Source organism: Squalius cephalus (assembly GCF_949319135.1).
Source record: "Squalius cephalus genome assembly, chromosome: 16".
NCBI classification, from domain to species: Eukaryota; Metazoa; Chordata; class Actinopteri; order Cypriniformes; family Leuciscidae; genus Squalius; species Squalius cephalus.
In genome coordinates, this window is record NC_137137.1 from 6,936,376 (window position 1) to 6,958,459 (window position 22,084).

Sequence of the window (22,084 nt, forward strand, 5' to 3'; positions counted from 1 at the left end):
TTTAAATAAAATAACTTAATTTCAATTGTCAAATAGGATGGCATAAGGACAGCAGCCAATATTGTATACTAACCTCACATGAACCAAAACCTGCTCTTCCAGCCAATCACAGACACTGCAGCCAAGCAATTATTTTATCTTCTGGCATAGGTGGTTTATTGGCAATAGAATGGCTGGGATGTAACCAAATAGGGTTAGCAATTATATCTCCATTGGCACCACAGAGGGGTGCCAGCATGTTACAAGACAAGACATGTTTTAATATCTCCATGCTTCATAACTCATAATCTCTGGAGTGAAACCTACCTAATCTCCATGCAAACTAACTCATCATCGCTGGACTCACAGAAAAGGTTTTTTCTTCTGTGGCTCTGATTGTTTTCTCAAGCCAAGCAGAGTATGAGTCTCATAATGGATTTTAGGCACAGCGAGGCTTGAATTAACATATCGAACATTACTTGCACATCAACAACTGTACACTCATTAAATCACTGTGTCTTCGCTCTTTAAAGTCAATACCTGCCTGTATAGATTTTGTGGTCCAAGATATGGTCAAGAATGTGTAAAATCAGTCTGCAGGATCCACATCTAGGTATTTTACATGAATATTTGAAGAGTTCAGATGCAAAAGCCTCTAAGTGCCATCTGAATTTTTCTTCTAGAATGATCATTTTTATCAAGCTTGTATATTTAAGTTCAGTAATTTCACTTAAATGACAATTCATAGGTAATTTGCATTGCCATTTAAGTGAAATTACTGAACTTAAATATACAAGCTTGATAAAAATTATCATTCTAGAAGAAAATTCTGAACTCTCTTATTCTGAACTCTTCTAGCCAGATTACAGGTTTAGTATGACAACAGAATTATTAACATTTCCTTTGCAAAATTGCCATATTTGTGACAAACTGTGTCTCTGTGTCACAATTAAACTGTACCTGTCAAAAAACATAAAATAAAAAAAAAATCCCCAAAATTCAACCTAAACTATGTAATGTTTCAGTTCCTCATAGTTCTTGACAATCTGGCATTTTATTTACTCGCAAAGCCAATAATCACTCACATTTGGTGCTTGGCTGCCTTGAAACCACAGTGTTTAAAGGTCCTTGTTAAAGTCCCTCCCTCTGGCCCTGCCTCAGGCCGTCTCTCTGAACAGGTTTTTAATTGTCTACTACCCATCTGCCCTGTTTTACCACTGCACCAGTACAGGACGGGACCAATAAAGGTCAAGAAAACCAATGGAAGAGGATACGGCTGTATCCTCTGACCTTGAGTGTGCTGTATCACTGTCAATCAGCAAGGCACTATGGGCCATCTTGCCAGAGTAGGCTTCATTTCAGGTTCAAATTTTAAGTTGAAATTCACCATTTAGAGTGCAATATACTCCTAGATCGGGTGTAATGTATCTTGCGCTGTTGAGGAAGCTACTAGCAACTCAATTAAAAGTAGTCAGCTACAGTCAAGCTAGCCTTTAGGAAAAGTAGTAATTCGCTATCTTTGCTCATGGGACCACAGAACATTTTTATAACCAATAACTTGAGCTGTAAATGTCATGCGCCTAAAATCTCTGTAAAGCCTCAGAAAAAATGACATATAACAACGCTGATTGCATGCGCACACACACAAGCAAAAAACACCCAAACACTTCACCAGTGTCTACCTGAGCAGTAGCATCAAACACAGCAGAAAAAAATGTCAATTTCACCTTAAAAAAATAAAATAAATAAATAAATGAAATGCTTTCATTTAATTACCACACTGTAAAAAATTTCTAACCTCCCTAAATCAAAATTTTCTAGTGACTGGTCACATCTAAATTTTTCAATTGGCCCAAGTGAAATTCTATAAATTTCAATTGGCCCAAGTGAAAATCTGTAAATTTAATTTTTATAATTTACAGAATTTCACTTGGGACAATTGAAAAATTTAGATGTGACCAGTCACTAGAAAATTTTGAGTTAGGGAGGTTAGAAAATTTTTACAGTGCAATATGCCATTTATGTCATGCTATTTTAGCATTGTTATATCATACTTTTTGTTAATATTTTGAATTAGATTTTAGTTTTCATTTTAACTTTAGGTAAAGTAGTAATTTTGTTGTGTGTTTTTATTTTTTTTTTATTTTTTTTTTATGTTTATAAAGTTTTTATTAAGTTTTAGTTTATTCAGTTTTAGTTTGCACTTCAACTTTAAATGAAACGAAAATGCGAAATGTTGCCTTGGCAAATAAATGAAGTAAAATAATTTTAAGTTTTTTAATATTTAATTTTATTTCAGTTCCTGTTTATTTCAATTATTAAAAATGTTTTAATGGATATGGTTTTAGTTTTATTTAAAGATAATAACCCTGCTCCAAACCTGTGTGAATTTCTGTGTTCTGTGGGGAAAAAATGCTTTGCTATCCCTTTAATGCTCCCATAAAAAAAAAGAAATTTTGCCCCAATTTACAACGAAACAACATTTACTGTATAAAAATCCACCAGTGTTGGGCTTTTGCTGATCTGCCGGTTCTAGAGAGAGCTGTTTGAAGGCCCTGACGTTCTCACAGCAAAGTTCTGTTTCATTCTATGGGAGTAAAAAGAAGTTTGACATGCATGAGCAGTGATATACTGTTAATGAACATCCTGACACCACCCACACTGCTGAGAGCAGCGTTTAGATGAATGTGTAAATATGTGCTGCGCGCTTTTCCTCTCAATAACAAAATAAACACACAACAATAATAACAGCGGCGATAAAACAGCAGTTAAGAAAGCATCTGCTCATAGCGGTGGATATGGTTGCACCAGCTCTGCAGTTCAGCACAGTCAAGTCAAGTCATGTTTAAATATCACTTTATATAATAGATCGCTTTGAAGCAAGCTGCTTAACACAGGGCTGCTGCACACTTTTTAAAGTCGAATTTAAGGCTTTTAAGGCTTTTTAAGACCTGAAGAAATCAAAATAAGTTAACAATAAGTTAACTTACACTGTTAACTTATTGCAATATTTGCCACCTTAAATTGATTTCCAGGGGCATTTTCACCTATATATGGACATTTTTTCTTATTTAGAGGTATGCATCACCTTTTATGTCAAATTCTAACATTCCAATTAAATTCTATTAGAATAATAACACAATACGACTGTTTCCAGTCAAATTAAATCATTACATCAAAATCCATCTTTGCAGTGCAGAGGTGACACAGTAGCGGCATCAGAACTGGCATTAATATATTTCAACTCCATTTACAATTGCATAAATCAAGCTATAAGATTAGTTTAATTCAATATTTAAATATGAAATTATTTGTAATTTTAACGTTTTAATTAAAGGGTAGCTACTTTAAATATGAAACTAAAACCGCCAGTAGGTGGCGACAAGTCACTGACAAGTTAATAAGTGAGTTGAGGGAGTCATTCATTCAATCGATTTGTTCAAACGGCTGATTCATTCAGGAAAAGCAAGTGATTGTTCATTGAACTGTTAAAATGATTAAAAAAATCATCGCTGTCTGTTGCATTGAGACTCTGCTACGGTTTCATTTTAAAATTCTCGTCGGCGAAATAAAGGGAAAACAAACAATATTGTGTCTAAAAAGTAACTCACACTGTTAACTTATTGTTTAATTTAACTGTTGCATAAAATAAATATCACATTTGCAATTAACAGTATTAAAAATTAAAAGAAAAAGAAACTGTGTCATTATCTCTTTCAAGTAGAAGTAGAACTTCAATATCTACTTTAAAGCAGATCTCCAATGTGTTTATGTTCTACACGAGGACCTCTGACCTCGATGGACTGACCAGAAAAAATTAAGCCTCAGAGCCACACCTACCTAGTACATAATCGCCACGGACTAATGGTAGTTCAAACACGTTTATCAGCCGGAGCAAACTTTTCCGAAAGTTTTTGTTAAAGGGTAACTAAACCCCTGGTCAGAGCCTGACTCCACCCACTGGCAATATTGGAAAAATGCTGGAAAAGTGGGCAGAGCCCAGTGGAGGGGGGGCGTGCACCTGAGACGCGTCTCTCTGTAGGCGTACCCTCTTACGTCACAGGGCACCACAACTTCCAATAAGAAAATTCAACTGCAGTAGCCACCGTTCAACCTGAAGAGGGCAGCACTTAGACGTTTTTACACGATATATTGTAGAATTAAAACACTTTATACCCAAATGTAAAAAAAATTATGAACAGCATTAATAAAGCCCCAGTCTTACAGATCATTAACTAAAAAAAGTTGTTTTAGGGTTTAGTTACCCTTTAAGCTGTTTCGAACTCCTGAAACGAACTTCGTTTTGGCCTGAATTTGTCCGAGATGATGTCAAACCAGATTGTCCTTCAGTATTTCTTAAGACTATCAGGGCTTTGAGGGTATGAGTACTTACAACATGAGATTCTGTGAGAGGAAAACGCAAATGTTAGTTTTCTTTTTTATACCAACCTTGTAATCTAAAGTTAATGAATGCTCCATCGACATGTAGGTTCTGCTGCACAGTTTAAGGATCCACTCTGGAGTGTGATTTGAATGTTAATGCATCAGATTATCACCCAGATGATGAAACACTTTCAGTGGATTACATTCCAACTGCCTAAAAACTGATGCGGCCACAAGAAAGGGCATCTCCAGACACCCCTGAGAATGGCAGGAAGTCAGTGTCACAGGACCACAAAAAAGGAGGTGCTTGTACTTTGTTCATCTTGATGTAACGTGGTAACATTGCTCTCTCAGTGTGATGGACGATACAAAGTGATCAAATAGCCCTTTCTTGTGACTGCATGTGAGGGTGAGATGAATACTGATAAACGAGTGCTGTTTTCCTCTCTTTCCTTTAATCAGGGATCAGCTATGAGTAAAATTTTCATAACACTCTGCTCTCTAAGCTTTGCTGCAATGCAGCACAAGAAAGAGACACATCTTGACCTGCGATCTGGGTATTGAACATGAAAAAACCTGGATGCACTTGAAATTATTTGAAGATCAAAATACAGTATATGATGAAATAAAGATAAAATAATGAAGTATTAAATCTATCTATTCATCCATCCATTCATCATCTTTTAAAAATGTTTTCAAAGCTTTCAAACGCAGCGAACATTCAAAGTCTTGACAAACTTTGCTTTTCTTGTTTAAAAATTACAGTCAGATGAATTTCATTGTAATTCTGCTTCCTTACATTCAAATTCAATTAAAACAGAACTGAATAGGAATTTGAAAAGTAATTCTAAACAGCACACAACCCGGAATGTTACAGTATGATTACATAAGTACTATGTACTAATAAAGTGCAAACACTTTTAAAATCTAATTAAAAACTATAGTAAAAAAAACCAATAATGCTAAAGAGTTCAATTGCAACTTTACAAAGAACAGTACCTTTACGAACACCCCAGTGAACAAGCCAAAGGCAACAGTGGAAAGGAAAACTCCCTGAGATGGAGATGAGGAAAAACCCTTGGGAAAAGCCCTAGACTGACCCGGGGAAGCCCACCACCTTAGGCTTTTAAAACACTTTTAAAACAAAGCATACACAAATTGTAATCTGAACAGATGTAATTCAGCCATATAGTATTAATGGCAATACTGAGTAATTAGTGATCATAACTATTTAAATATGCAATGTGCAAAGAGGAAAGATGCAGTAATGCAGTGAATGACAGAGACGGGTTGAGGCTGCTGTTAATAATAGTAACATGTAAAGTAAATCTGCAGGTCTCATGAGGGTGGTATGGTGAATTAGTCTTGGTTCAGTAACTGTGGCTTTGCCTGTCTGGCCGATGCAAGAGGCACTAAAATGACAACAGCACTCTGCATTGATCCTAGGGGGGCGGCAGTCTCATATCCTGAGAATTCAAAAGGAACAGAAAGCCCTGACCAATGACACTTCCGTAATCACATCACAAAGGTCACCTTGAGCTGACCAGGGCACCTTTCAATGCATATACTATATGACCAGGGTGACTATATAACTATATGACTAGTGGTTTTACAAAGTAAGCCACTCAGCATTTTCACTGGCCACAATTTTGCCATCGATACCATGGGGGGAAACGCCCAAATAGATATTTTAATATTATCTCATAATTTGGCAGTAGGTATATTAGGCTGCTGTCACTTTAAGACCTAACGCACAGATCCATATACTGTTACACGTGCGTTTTCTTTCTCAACTGTTTACGCTCATTTAAAACATAACTGACTGTGTTTACGTCGGCCAAGACCGACATTTTGACGCTATTTTGTGTGTATTGGACTGTTTAAGTACAATAAGCAGCAAAAAAGAACTAAATGTGGTACTGTGAGGCGGCTTTATGTGTTCACACTTTAGGTATGATCACAAAATCTGTGAGAATGAGTAAAATTACGCGCAATGCATGAAATCCCAAGCCGAAATTCAAGCCCTGTAACACCAACATTATTCATCCGGAGCAAATGAAACGAGTGAGTAAGGGGAGGTGGGTTTGTGTGTCATCTGAGAGATGAGAGAGCGAGAAAGCACAGCTGGTATCATATATCTATTCTAGGGAAAATTTGTATAGGAAGCATTTCAGATATTTCAGTATTGATATTAATTAAAAAAAAAATTGATATTTTTGTTTATTATTTCAAATGCCTTTTTAAAAGAATACAATAAAAAAAATCTATATATATATTTATTTTTTTTATATAAATATATAGCACTTATGACATTGGAAAACTGTCACTGATTAGACATTTCATTATCTAATTCATACAGACACAACTGAGCCTCTTTATAATTAGCTCAAATTGGTACAAATCCTGTGTACACAGTTCACAAAATCGACAGATAAAAACAAAAAGCACTACAACATATTTATCAAATCCCACTCTGTAACTGCTTGTCTACTTAGCTGTTGGGGAAATGTTCAAGCGCAGACACTATCCCTTTGAGCCAGATTATATGAGAAAATGCTGTGTAATTCTGTTTACAGGATTAATATTGCGATGAATGCACAGGATGGGACCAGCTATCATTCAGACTATCCTCTGGGCCTCAATTATCCGAAAGTTTCATTGCCGTGATTTTAAAACTAATCATTTTATGGCAACTTCTGCTGGTTCCTTAATGGCAGTATGAATGATTATAACAGACTGACTGAATAAATAGATCAATAGAGCATCTTGTTTGTTGATTTGATTATTTTGAAGGTTCTTTAGGCCTCTATTCATTTTCTTTTTATCATTAATATGTTTATCACTACGCATGGGTATCCCTTTGCTTGCATATTAGTTTGCACACCCAATCTAGGCTGCCAGTTACAACTGTAATTATTTATCATATTATCATTTATTTACACAGTAAAAATCTATTAAAATGCATTTAGAAACATCTGGCTTTGGGACAGCATTACTTTCTCCAGTAGGTCCACTCATTTAAGCAAGCGGCGATGTCAGAGGGGAACGCCATCAGAACGCTAGCAAGTAAAAAAGCAACATAAAAGCAAAAGCGCATGAAGGTTGTGCTGCATAATTCATGTGCCGCTCCTTTTAGAAACGGCAAATTCATCAGGACAATGACGTTTGACAGAGGAGCTGCTGTCTCTGTTCACCTTGCTCTGTTCAACATCATCTTCCATCCGAAAACAGCACAGCGCTATTAAAGATACACAGTGCACTGCAGACTGATGAGCCAGCAGGGTTTAGGCCACTTTGAGTCGCCTAAAAGCAGATTTGTCATGAGCACCTCACTTTACTGTACTGGTAAAGTCTGGTAAAGTGTGTCAGGATGAAAACGGATCCACTAAATTCAGCCTGCCGAGTACCTGCTTCTTGCCTGTCTCTGGTGCAACAAAAAAATGGAAAAGCACCATCAACACCAGCAGTTCTGACATTTGGGGAAGCTTTTTCTTGTACTGACATTATAAGGAAACTGCATGTTATGGGCAATATAGGTGGTATTTGAAAAACTAATTGTTTCAGCTTGCTTCTGGGGCCTTTCCAAATAATTCATTCTGCACACATGTATGCTATGTCTGAAATCCTTCTCTCGTTCACTCAGTTACTATTCCCTATATACAGATCTCCACATATGGACTTGAATGTAGAGTGAACAAAAACAAAAGTTCCTTTTAAAGGCAATTCAGTTAACTTGGAAATCATCTGTTTAAAAGTTTGGTGTCAGAAAGAATTATTCTTTTTAAAGAAAAATAATACTTTTATTGAGTTAGGATGTGTTAAATTGATTAAATATATTGTAGTTCTTTCTATTCATCAAATAATCCTGAAAAAAATGCATCACAGTTTCTACAAAATTATCATGAAGCACACCTGATTTCAATGTTGATGATAAGAATAAATGTTTCCTGAGCACCAAATAAGTTTGGAATGTTTTTCTGAAGGATCATGTGACACTGAAGACTGGAGACATGATGCTGAAAATTCAGCTTTGCCATCACAGGAATAAATTATTTTAAAACATTTATTTGTATAAAAAAATTACTGTACTGTATTTACTGTATTTCTGATCAAACAAATGCGTAAGAGACTTTTTAAAAAATAATATTTGTAAAAAATCGTACAGAATCCAAACTTTTGAACGGCAGTGAATAGTCAATGTTATGTTTAAAATCTGACAGCAGTGGTATCATAAACAGTTTCTTTAACATTAAAGGGTTAGTTCACCCCCCCAAAAAAGAATGTCATTAATTACTCACCCTCATGTCGTTCCAAACCGTAAGACTTTCGTTCATCTTCAGAACACAAATGAAGATATTTCTGATGAAATCTGAGAGCTTTCTGTCCCTCCATTGATTTGACAGCCTATGCAACTACCACTTTCAAGCCTGAGAAAGGTAGTAAAGACATCATTAAAGTAATCCATGCGACTCCAGTGGTTTAACCTCAATTTTATGAAGAGTCGAGAGTGCTTTGCGCAAAAAACAAAACAATTTACCAAATTGTTCATCTCTAACGTGCATTCACGTAACAACGTCTGCTCTACACGAGCGTGTCATGCTGCTCTTATGAAAAACATTTTCTGCGCAAACAAAGCACTTGCGTTGCATGGGTTACTTTTATGTCTTTACTACCTGTCTGTGGCTTGAAAGTGGTAGTTGCATAGGCTGTCAATGGAGGGACAAAAAGCTCTCAGATTTCATTCATTTCAGATTTCATTAAAAAAAAATCATTTGTGTTCCGAAGATGAACGAAAGTCTTACGGGTTTGGAATAACATGAGGGTGAGTAATTAAAGACAGAACTTTCATTTTTGGGCGAACTAACCCTTTAATTGATTATATGTCATCTTCAGGTGATAAATGCACATTTAAAGTGCCCATATTGTGTTTTTTCATGTATTGTATAATACAGCAGCTTGTGAATGTAAACGTTCTGCAAAGTTGTAAAGTCAAAAGTGCACGATAAATAAAGTTACCCAAAAGAAAGAATCAACTCTGAACCGCCTATTCGAGTCGTTTGTATTTCGAATCCCACCGCGTGATGGTACTACGTCACTAGAAAAGGCATTTGCATAATGCCCGCCTATGTTGTACGTTGTATGTTGAGAGATATGTTGCAAGTTGTAACATCTCATAATGTACCTCAAAACGAGTAGCGTATCACTGAGAAACGTCCTGCTGAAGTCATCCTTGCGATGGAGGATCGGGTTGAATAACTAGTTGCTTTAATATTTCATCATCTGCCTCATGCCTGGATTAGTACGGTAAAAATCGACGGCATCATTACTCTCTTTAGTTTACAGTGTGTGCAATCGCTGAGCTTCAGGAAGCCTCCGGATGGAGCTGAAGTTCACTTATGGTAATAGGTGTTTAGCTTCCGAAACACGCTGTACGCGGTAGACCAATCACAACAGATCATTGAGAAATGTGGTGATGTGCAATGTATATTATGAAAAAAAGAAACTGTTTTTTTTAGGTTTTTTTTTACCTTTGATCAGGTGCATGTAAACCTGTTGTAGGAAACCTCCAAAACAAAATTAGGAGCCTTTAAAATGGCATAATAGGGGCACTTCAAACCATTCATAATCTTTTTTATTTCCTTTGTACAATCTTACAAGTTTAAGATAAAGTAACTACAATCAATTCATCGAGAAAGATAAAACACTTCACACTGAGTTAACTGATAAAATGCACGTAGACTGGTTGCACGCAAATCAAAGAGCACTATGGGTTCGTCTGAACCAACGTGTGTTCACTTTATATAGTCTTTAGGCAACACTTTATAGCTGAACAAAGAACGATTTCGGACAGAGGACATTATACATAGCAAATTTTTATTTCTTCTCCTTGTCCTTCAGCCTTAGAAAGCACATTGCGCTACGAGTACCCAGGTAGGCATCGGAGCAAAGGAGAGCACTACAACTTGAAATAAATGAACAATCACTTTGAAGGACCTTGGAAAGAAAATAACCCATTGCAACAGAATCAGATTAAAAAGAGCACATTTGCAAGGAGAAACAGAAGTGGTATCCCATCAGTGGGCTTTTCAGAGGGACACAGACCACCTGGGCTCCGCTCTTGTGTTTTCTATGTGTCCTCCATGGTTATTTTCTGTTCATTCTCCATCCGTCTTTCATCTTCCCTCCAGAGTACGTGCTCTTTTCCCCTCTATGTTCACCAAATCCCACTCTCGCTGCTTTATTATTAAAGCCTATGGTCTATGACCCTAGTGACACCAGGAAAGACAATGAGCTATTCTACTCTGTCACCATAATCGGATGAACCAATAGAGAGGAAGAGAATCAATGGTCACCTCTGACCTGCTGCCTGTGGGTCTATGGACAAACAAATGCTGGTGACTTCAGTTCCATGAATGCAGGCCTTATGTTGTGCTTTTTTAATCCTATACCTATGTTGTGCATGATAAGTCCATATGTAGTAAATTTACTGGACAAGTTTAACACTGCAGAAATGTAACAGGTTTCACATGTGAAAGAGCGTACTAGGAGCATCAAAAAACCTTCTGGTTATGAGATACTGTGAAAAATATGAACTCAAACTCACTGTGTTGGAAGGACAAGGGTGCTGGGCTGGACTTTCGGTCTTCTTTTGGCAGATGTTCCCATCTGATTGGCTGAGCGTTTGAGTGACTGTTGGTTTAGAAGACTGGAGGCCAGACCTGCATGGTACTGCAACTACAGAAGGAAAACAATGTCTATGTATTAGGGCTGTCACTATTAACACATATTTACTTAATCATGATACAATTCCATTTATGTGACACACACATAAACACATTACTATGATATAATTTTTAGGTTGGTTGGGTTCTAAAAAAACAAACTTCCAGTTTCAGTAGGGACTTTTGTTTGTTATCAAGAACAACTGTCTGGTCAAGTCATTTCGTAATTCCACATTAATTCATAGTTTTATGGCCAATGGATCAAATTCGATTCTCATGATAATGCTAACAAGCATCGAACAGATTCGAAATGAACATTGTCCAAAGAACTTACTCTTCTGCGGCTTTACAAAGAACAGTTTAAGCATGTAAAATGAAATCACAGACTAATTGGGCTTTTAAGAATTGTTTACTCAAAGCACAGTCCTAATGTTGTCAACAATCTGTTCTTCTGGGAGAAAGCACAGTTGCTTACATATAGTACTCCATCACGTTTTTACTTGTGTTCCTCCTCATCTCCTGCCCACCTCCTCCCCCTCGCCTCCTGTCTTACTATGTTGAACGTAACATGGTGACAGTAATATCTTTGGCTTTGATGTTGTAGTAAAGCAGAAGCCTGTATATAGCTTTTCCTGCTCATGTGATGAAACCACATGAAAGTTGTCCTCTACCCAGAATGCACTGTTGCACTCTGTCAGGAGAGATGTTAATGGGTGTGACAGAACTCTGGACACCACCTACCTGATGGACATCGTCCAGCATGCTTAACCAACAACCCTCAACATTGCAAGTAAATAACTCACACGAGAGACTAAATTTCAATCTAGGCCAGTAAATAATGCCTATTGTAAGCCACTGGCTAGAATTGATGTGATACATGTAAAATATATGGTTTCTTGTTTTTTTCCTTTTAAAATGACTGTATTCGTTCAGAATTATTGAGCCTTTAAGACCAAGCAAAAGCCACTGCCGACTGGTTCCTTCAGTGGTGGGCGGGAATAATGCACAAGCAGCAATTTCGTTGGCTCGTTCTCACCAATTACCGTCCACGTTTTGATTTTAGCAAATGAGTTTGAGCGAACAGACAATGTAATCAATATTCATGAGCTCAATAACTTATCAGACTCTGTAGTGTTTTATATTATTATTAGATGAAAAACAATTATATTACTATTTTATTAGAATTATTGTTTTTTACAGAAACATTGAATGACCAATAACGTAATAAAGCATCACTTCCAGACCATCATGAAAAATTTTGAATGCTTGATTGACTGCTGTTGATCTATATATATATATATATATATATATATATATATATATATATATATATATATATATATATATATATATATATATATATATATATATATATATATATATACTGTCAAGTAAGCTCAAAAATGTAGTCAATGGCGATTCTATTGCCAAGGTGTGCGTAGAAGGTTGACCAACATCTGGGCAGATCCATATTAGGAAAAGAAACAGAACTGGATAACTTCAATGCAAGTTAACTACTAAAAGGATAACCTGATTGTAGATCAAATACTTTTAATAATGAGTAGCTTATAGCTTGACAAACCACACCTTTCAAGTGCAGTCTCAAACACAACTGCTCTAGGCAGTCAGCTTGCTGGGAAAAATCTTAAGAAAATCAATAATCCGGGAGCAACACGCTGGTAGCGAGCTAGGCTGATCGTAACACAAGCAGTGACAAAAGCGATCTCATCAGGCTTCAGAATTCATCGGCATGCACACCCACACAAACCAGGCTCTTAAATTAGAGCTCGCATAGGCCCGTGCCTCATTAATTGCTATTAAAATATTCCTCCTATTGAGCTAATTAGCCATGTTCCGAGGCAGTATAGTGGCGTTCGCTGAGTGCGAAGCAGACGGCGCAGCACTCCCCCTGTTTAATTTGGCTGACCAAAGCAGCTGTGTTAACGGGGAATTATTTTAATTAACTGAATCTCCTTTTCGTAGCTAATGAGCCTACTTGGTAAGGGCCAGATCTTGTACGAGAGCGTGTATGGAGGGAAGCTGGGCTCCAGCTGTATAAAAAGCCCTTGCTAATAAATAAAAAGCCTACATAACAAGGTAAGAAAAAAAAAACACACGCATAAAATGCTGTCAAGATGGCTCAGGCGCCTTTGAATGTCAAGTGGCTTGAGAGATTTGTTGCATTAAAAACATCCACAGCAATCACCACTGGTTTAAATACTGGCCCCCGGAATATTGTGTAGGTCTGTTAGTGTTTCACAAAAAAAAATAAAAAAAATTATAATAATAATATTATATATATATATATATTTTTTTTTGTATATTGTATATATAGATATAGATATAGATATATAGATATAGATAAGTTAAAATAATAATAAAACCACCCATGTAAAGCCAACATGAAATCAAAAGGGCTTCATTCAAAGAGTTTGGGGTAGGTAAAAAAAAAAAAACTTCATCAAGGATGCATTAAATTGTAGAAATTTAGTAATTTACAGATTTACAAACATTACATTTTCTATTTAATGTTCTATTTAATTTCTATTTAAAATAAATGATTGAATGTTATCAAAGTATGCTGAATTTTTTTATTACGGTTTCCACAAATATACTAAGCAGCCAAAAGTGTTTTCAACAGAGATAATAATAAATACTATTAATAATATTTGAGCACCAAAAATAATTGGAAGTAATATCGGATTGTGGAAGTAATATTGTTTACAAATGTTGTTTCATATTAACTGTGAGTAAATACGTAAATATCAAAATATATATTAAACAGTGTCAAAAAGCTGAAAAACGCTCAAAAAGATACTGAAAAAAGTTTACGATTTTTTAACTATGCCAGCCAGTACTAAAGGCCTATGTATTTATGTCAATTACAGGAGAGCATGAAAGCAATCTTGCCCTCTAACATGTTTCATAACACAGAAACGCAAAGCAACATCTACAAGACAACCCCTAGAATTCACAAAGAGAGGACAGTAAAAAAAAAAAAAAAAAAAAAAACAGAGACAAAGGACAAAAGATGTGGAGGACTGTGGAGAATGAGTACGAGAGAGAGAGAGAGAGAGAGAGAGAGAGAGAGAGAGAGAGAGAGAGAGAGACAGGACAAGAGATGCTGTCGGGCAGCTGAGAGTGTCATCTCATTGGGGCAGTTGAAGATTAAAGTGCAGGGTCAGAATCTGACTTGTGAGAGGATGCACGGGACAAGCACACACAATCAATGTCACCATCAAATGGAACAAAACAAGACAGCCTCTTTCACTGGAAGCAGACACAATCACAGAAGCACAGAAAAAAACGTTGCATTGTTGTCTACCACATTAGAATGCCATAATCCAATCGAAGATGTTGCACACCCCATTTTAAACAAGACACTTTCGCAAACAGGGTCTGTAAAACCCACCACACTCAAATGCAATTCAAGAAAAACTTTGGAAACACTTTATAAAGCTGTGTTCACCCTTTAATACAGATTGTAATGCATTTTATCTTTACAAAATTAACTATAATCAGACTTAAACATAAATATAAAAATTTGCAAAGGTTTAGCATCGATTCAGCAGCTCAATGCAAGCAACCGATTTTGATCATGTGCTTCAATATTTACTATTTAAACTTCCAGCAATGAATAAATAAATATTAATGTATGTAATAACTCACAACAATAATTCATAGGTAAAGCATTGCAAATGAATTATGATGCATAATATGTATCAAGTGCTGTGAAATGAATATAATCTTAGCTTTTTCTCAAATAGGATGTACATTCTAAAACACCTTTAATTTTTAAAAACTTCTTAAAGATTATTCTTTTAATGAGGGCAGTGCATCCCCCTTCACCATCTTCCAGATCTGTGCAACGCTTCAACTGGTGCATCTCATTCCTGATGCTTTTGCATTTAATACTATAAGCAGACTTAGAGGACTAGCGCTTATGCAGGGGAACTGCATTATTCCACACAACTAATTGCACACGCCCATCAAACCCAATATCTATTCAAAGAAGCTTCGGCAAGGAGGGAACAGCAAAATCATGTCACGAATATTAAGTACAAGTTGAAACAACTCTCTTTGATCATTCGCCGCTTGTTAGTCTGCACCAGAAATGATGAAATGACTGTTTGTATGAGTGCGTCTTTATCTAAAATCTCCCAAAATCTTTGCACAGCCTTGAGGGGAAAATCGCCTCAATTTGTTCAACTCAGTTCTTCTGTTAGCTTTTGATAGGTAGACTACTGGGAGAAAGTGTTGAAATAGTTAAATAATAAATCACATTTTACTTATAGCAACAATATTTAATTTATGATCAGATTTTTAACAGCTATGGCGAGTTGTGAAGCCAAAAATTGTGCTGTTTCGAATCAGCTAGAGGGACGCAACCTAATGTTGCTGCTGGGAACTGTCCCTTAAAAAAGTGTTGTCTCATAGGACAAAAACACCTGTTGAATGCCATATTAGATCTTTAGGAAGTGCATTAAATATCCAGTATACATTTGCATTTAGTTCACATTTGCGGTTCAGTTCTCTTAGTTCTTTTGGTCTGGATCAAAAAATACATTTAGTCATTTTTAACACCGAACTGAAAGACACAAACCAGAAAACATTTTATGACATATTTTGCAACAGAACCTGTGTGCTGGGCTAAATGTCCTCGTTATTTGTACATATGTTTTTTTGGGGTTTTTTTTCACCTGCGCCTGGACCCGATGACAACGCAGTGCTGAAGTGCCAACTAGTCTCTCCCTATGGAGGATCCCTTTACCACTCTACAGATAAAGCGTCGTCGGGAAACTCAATTCGCGTATCTACCCCGAATTGATAAAATAAAATAAAATTCTGTATTAAAAATTATAAGGAAACTCCAGTACTTTGTTTAGGCTTGGTTTGTAGGGAATTCCAAACCTGCGCACATTCAAACGCACTTAACTATAGAACCAATTCTTAATGCGCATGTGACCGCCATCAGCGTTTCTCACAGGTTCGCGTTTAAAGTCTGTGTAGAGAGATTGGTGTCGTCTTAGCGGACCCTAATTTAATAACAAATGATCGTTGCGACGGAAGCGAATCAATCAAAACTAACTTTAGCTGGAAAATAACTTTATTAAAGAACCGCTATAAAGCCAAAACAATCTCTGTTACCTTAAATTATACGTTTATCTCTGTAAAGCTGCTTTGAAACAATCTACATTGTTAAAAGCGCTATATAAATGAAGATGACTTGACTTGATTTGACCAGCTGAAAGTTCACAAAGAGCCTATAAAATGTGTAAAGGAGCCACACAAATGGGACCGGCTGCAAAGAAACGCGGTACCAAACTGTAATGGGCAACGTAGCTCCTAAGAGGAGAAGAACCAAGGATCCTTGAACATTCTGTCCTTTTTAGGGTCACATCTTGTGATATCACATTTTTGACTCATTTAGATGCCTTTGGTCCATGATGCGTTCATATTTCAGTCAACCCGCAGCAGAGTTTGTTTGGAAGCAGACCGAGACCCCCTGATAAGGTGAGTATTGATCTACTTGTTTGGTGCGCACCAGGGTTTGGTTGCCAGTATTCACACTTATTCAAATGAAGTGCAATAACAGAGCAACTGCAGAGCAGTTATTTTTAATTTAACTAAACCTGCAAAGTGAGAAAACATCTTAAACTCCAGCAACATGCAGTGCTGCATCTATTAAGAAACAGATTTTGTTAACTAGTAATTGGAATAAACTGATAAACTAACAGAATTAATAACTTAAGACAGAGCAGCAGCTAAAAAAAAAGATTCATAAATGCTGTTCTAACTTCTATCCATATGCATAGTCAGTGATCTCATTGAGAATATTTATTCACAAGAGATAATTAAGATATTAATCCCCATGCAACGAGAGAGAAAAAAGACACCTTAAAATAGGGGAAGGTGGAATGGGGAAAAAGAGATTGACGGGCAGAGAGAGGAAGAGACAGCAATGCTGCAGTCAGGGGGTTAATTAATTTTTAAATATCAGCCAGGGATCACAAGGTCTAGGGTATTTTCTATATCCGGATCTCATAAATCAGGGTTATGGGTAACACAAATGAGATCAGACATATTCCATGCAGGAACCCCATTTGGATTTAAACAAGTTTCTACAGGCAGTGATTGAATAAGGAGAGAGAGGCATTTGAAATCAAAACAGTTTTAAAAGTAACAGTTCATCAAAACATAAAATTATGTTTGCTGTTGTTTTTCTAGAGCTACCATAAAAGTAGTTCAAATGACTTCTGAAGTCATACGACAGCGCTGTGTGAGAAAAAGGCCAAACTTTAAGCTGTTATTCAGTGATAATATTCCTACACTGTTAACTACGCAAACAAGTTATATGGACTACATTCATGATTCTAATATGGTGTTTTTGGAGATGTAATTACAGGTGTAGACACTATGAACAGTCAACGAAAAAAGCAAGAAAAAAAAGCAGCATGACTACTCTAAAAACATCAGATTACAAATTTTTGGGTGAACTATGTCTTTAAAAAGACACCGAGCCAAAGACATATATATGTATATATAGTGTAATAAATATTCTTAATTTTCTTGTAATTGTTTGGTGTGTGTGTATGTATATATATACACACTCACCTAAAGGATTATTAGGAACACCATACTAATACTGTGTTTGACCCCCTTTCGCCTTCAGAACTGCCTTAATTCTACGTGGCATTGATTCAACAAGGTGCTGAAAGCATTCTTTAGAAATGTTGGCCCATATTGATAGGATAGCATCTTGCAGTTGATGGAGATTTGTGGGATGCACATCCAGGGCACGAAGCTCCCGTTCCACAACATCCCAAAGATGCTCTATTGGGTTGAGATCTGGTGACTGTGGGGGCCATTTTAGTACAGTGAACTCATTGTCATGTTCAAGAAACCAATTTGAAATGATTTGAGCTTTGTGACATGGTGCATTATCCTGCTGGAAGTAGCCATCAGATTCAGAGGATGGGTACATGGTGGTCATAAAGGGATGGACATGGTCAGAAACAATGCTCAGGTAGGCCGTGGCATCTAAACAATGCCCAATTGGCACTAAGGGGCCTAAAGTGTGCCAAGAAAACATCCCCCACACCATTACACCATCACCACCAGCCTGCACAGTGGTAACAAGGCATGATGGATCCATGTTCTCATTCTGTTTACGCCAAATTCTGACTCTACCATCTGAATGTCTCAACAGAAATCGAGACTCATCAGACCAGGCAACAATTTTCCAGTCTTCAACTGTCCAATTTTGGTGAGCTCGTGCAAATTGTAGCCTCTTTTTCCTATTTGTAGTGGAGATGAGTGGTACCCGGTGGGGTCTTCTGCTGTTGTAGCCCATCCGCCTCAAGGTTGTGCTTGTTGTGGCTTCACAAATGCTTTGCCGCATACCTCGGTTGTAACGAGTGGTTATTTCAGTCAAAGTTGCTCTTCTATCAGCTTGAATCAGTCGGCCCATTCTCCTCTGACCTCTAGCATCAACAAGGCATTTTCGCCCACAGGACTGCCGCATACTGGATGTTTTTCCCTTTTCACACCATTCTTTGTAAACCCTAGAAATGGTTGTGCATGAAAATCCCAGTAACTGAGCAGATTGTGAAATACTCAGACCGGCCCGTCTGGCACCAACAACCATGCCACACTCAAAATTGCTTAAATCACCTTTCTTTCCCATTCTGATATTCAGTTTGGAGTTCAGGAGATTGTCTTGACCACACCCCTAAATGCATTGAAGCAACTGCCATGTGATTGGTTGATTAGATAATTGCATTAATGAGAAATTGAACAGGTGTTCCTAATAATCCTTTAGGTGAGTGTATATATATATATATATATATATATATATATATATATATATATATATAGCCTATATATATATATATATATGTGTGTGTGTGTGTATGTGATGGAAAGACTTTATTTTCTTAAAAGACCCAGACAAAAGTTTTAGTTTTTTTTTATTTATTTGGAGTAAATGGACAAAAGGTTTAGTTTTTTTTTTTCTGGAGTAAATGGACAAAAGTTTTAGTTTTTTTTTTTTTTTTTGGAATAAATGGACTGAATACATTAAACCCAAACAATCAGACTTTTATTGAATGGTAACTGGTCTGCAAGAAAGTTATACGAAATGATCTTGTATATAGTTGCTTATTAAAAAAATGTAAGAATTTTGTTTCCAGGATTGGTGGCATACATGGCAACAATTATTTTAATTATCATGGTATTTAGTATTTAGTATAGGAAAAAAAAAAAAAAGAGCAAACCTGTAAATCCACTTTTCTCCAATTTATGTATTTATTCGTATTAAATTTGAAATGCTCGGAATGTTCAGAAAATGGAGTAAATGTTTCTAAATTCCCATCTTAAAAGGTTACAAACCAAGAACCAAGCAGCGACAGCAATTAGGTTAAACCCTACAAGGAAGTACCATTATCATCTAGGTTCATACAATTTAACCATCCATCAGAAAATTTACAGGACACAACAAATAGACATTGTCCCCACGGAATCCTAAACAAACGTTTTGAATGAATATTCACTCACATGAATAGCAAACTCTAAAAAAAAATAAAAAAAACGTATCTATCAAAGGTTCCCTTGCTATTTTAATGAGGAATTAGCAGGCGGAGGCGAGCCGAGACCACTGTTCTTTCAACTTTACACTCCCTTGTCTTGAAACTAATAAGGAATCCAAGCTTGCTAAAGTTACCACATCAAACATTTTTCTCAGAGCAGTGCATTTTCAAAAGGTCGCTGCTTTTTTTTGGCCCCTGTTAGTTGTTTCTCGTTCTTTTCCACCCCTTTTCGTCCCTTTGCGCCACGCTGATCTTTAAGACTGACCAGGCTATTAGTCCTCCCTGGCACAGCAATTGGCAGACACATGCTCCATCATTAACTGCAGGGCTGAAACATGTTGTGATGGCAAGTCCGCTGCTCTCTGATCTTACTGAGGGCTCCGGGTTTGAGGTCTGCCATTTGTTTCCTCTGACAGCTTCGTTCAAGACATGATTAAAGCGCATAACCAGCCGCACGGTTTCAGGACATTGTACGATGCGGAAAAGCCACGAGCCTCTGGAACATTCATGGCATTCTTTTGATTAGTTTGAGGGCAAAAAAAATAAAAATAAATAAATAAAACAGGAAAAAAATGTACGCACTGTGATTATATAAATATCCATAATTTAAACTCAGACACAAGGGACTGACTTGTGACTAGCAGTTGGACGCCCAGCCTAATGGCAACTACATTACTGAAATCAAGATGTATTGAATGCATAAAGGTGGATATTGTAACGTAAAAATTTTATTAATACATATAGAACCTACGTTAATTAATATTTAATCATCGAAAATCTTTTCCTTTATCGTAGCTCTCAAAAAAAAGTTTGTCTTGACGCCGCTGATGCCAAACACTAATGGTTCTGTCAAATGTCACATTATCAATTGCTATACAAAGGATTTAATATTGCATTAGGCCTTAAAGGGATAGTTCATGCAAAACTGAAAATTCTGTCAATTTACTCACCCTGACATTTTTACAAACCTGCATGACTGACTTTCTTCTGTATTTCAGTCCACACAACATTGTTCGAAATGACAAGTAGAGTCAAACCAAAATTTATTCAGACACCTTCAACATTTCTCTCATTATCACAGTTTATTCGCTATAGTTTAGAAAATGGTAATAAAGTAGGACAAGAAATCAAGAGTTATCAAATCAGTTGATATTTCACTGGTTTGGCCATGCTTATGTTAGACTGTCTCATAAATGAATTAGGTTGAATTAGCTGTCAGCTGTTAAATTTAAGTACACAATTAGATAATACCAATTGAGGTCAACCAATTACCAAGCAATGTTTAATTTTGTTCAGTCTGTGGTGTAAAAAGGTCACATTAGCAATTAAAGAAAAAACACTTAAGCAAAACATGGTCAGGTCAAAGTGTCTGATTAATTTTTGGTCCCAAATTTTTATACATTTTTCAGGTAAGTCCACTGTATGAAGAATTTTTGGGTATAATATGTCACAGTTTACTTTATTTTGCTATCCTCACTTACATAAATGAACTGTAGTGTCCTGCACCCTCTAGTCAAAAAATATAACAAATTATATCTGGTGTCTGATTAATTTTTGGTTTGACTGTAGGTAAGTACATCACTACAGAATTTTAATTTTTGACTGAAATACCCCTTTAAATTTTTAAATAATGGTGCGTTCGACTTCAATTACTTTTTACCTTCTTTTTTTTTTTGCTATGCGAAATCTGCATTGAGAATCATTTCACTCCTGTTGGCATTAACCGAAATGATCGTATAGTTCCAGACCTAGTGGACATGATATAGCAGGAATGAAATAAAAAATAAAAATACATCTAGACTGTTCCCTTAGCCCATCAGGAGTCTTAGCGCTCCCTGAGCTGGCTTGACTATGAATATGATTTGGATTCCATTCCCTCCATGTTTTAGAATGAAGTCAAATGTGGAATTTCTTCGAGATCTGCTTGAATGAAGGGATTGCTTATGTAAAGGGTCATTATAAAGTCTATGTCCAAAGAAGAGATATTTTCTATAATACATAAGCAAATTACAATCTTAGCAATTTCACACTAGTGGGGCTAATTTCTGCTCCTTAATCTTTTGATCTCATTAGTTCGTCCATTTGTGCAAGACCGTTGGTTAAGTAGAAGAATATCAGAGCGCTGCTGGCTAAGTGACCTTGTGAAAGTCAACGAATTCTGTGTCTCATTTTACTCACAGAGTTTCCATCAATGATAGACATATGCACTCGTGATGCATGGTCACAAGTTATACAGACATTTAAGTGAAACATGTTTAGCCCTTGGTTACTAGCTGTCACTCATCATAACTTATAGCCTGATGTGTTTGGCTCCAGAAATCTCAAGGTCTCCTCCTTCCTGAGGCTTTGGCTTCATTAAATGGTAAATACATTTGCATATTGTTACTTGTAATCTAATAAAAAAGGGGGAAA

The 22,084-nt window shown here is 36.5% G+C and overlaps 1 protein-coding gene across 2 annotated transcripts in view; it reads right to left on the reverse strand.

Annotated features, from left to right (window-relative positions):
• Nucleotides 1–22,084, reverse strand: part of med27 (mediator complex subunit 27) — a 64,229-nt gene that overhangs the window by 32,645 nt on the left and 9,500 nt on the right. For both annotated transcript variants that reach the window (XM_079896068.1, XM_079896069.1), the window contains exon 3: nt 10,967–11,097. In XM_079896068.1, coding sequence (XP_079752194.1) covers nt 10,967–11,097 — 131 coding nt within the window. The remainder of the gene's footprint in view (nt 1–10,966; nt 11,098–22,084) is intronic.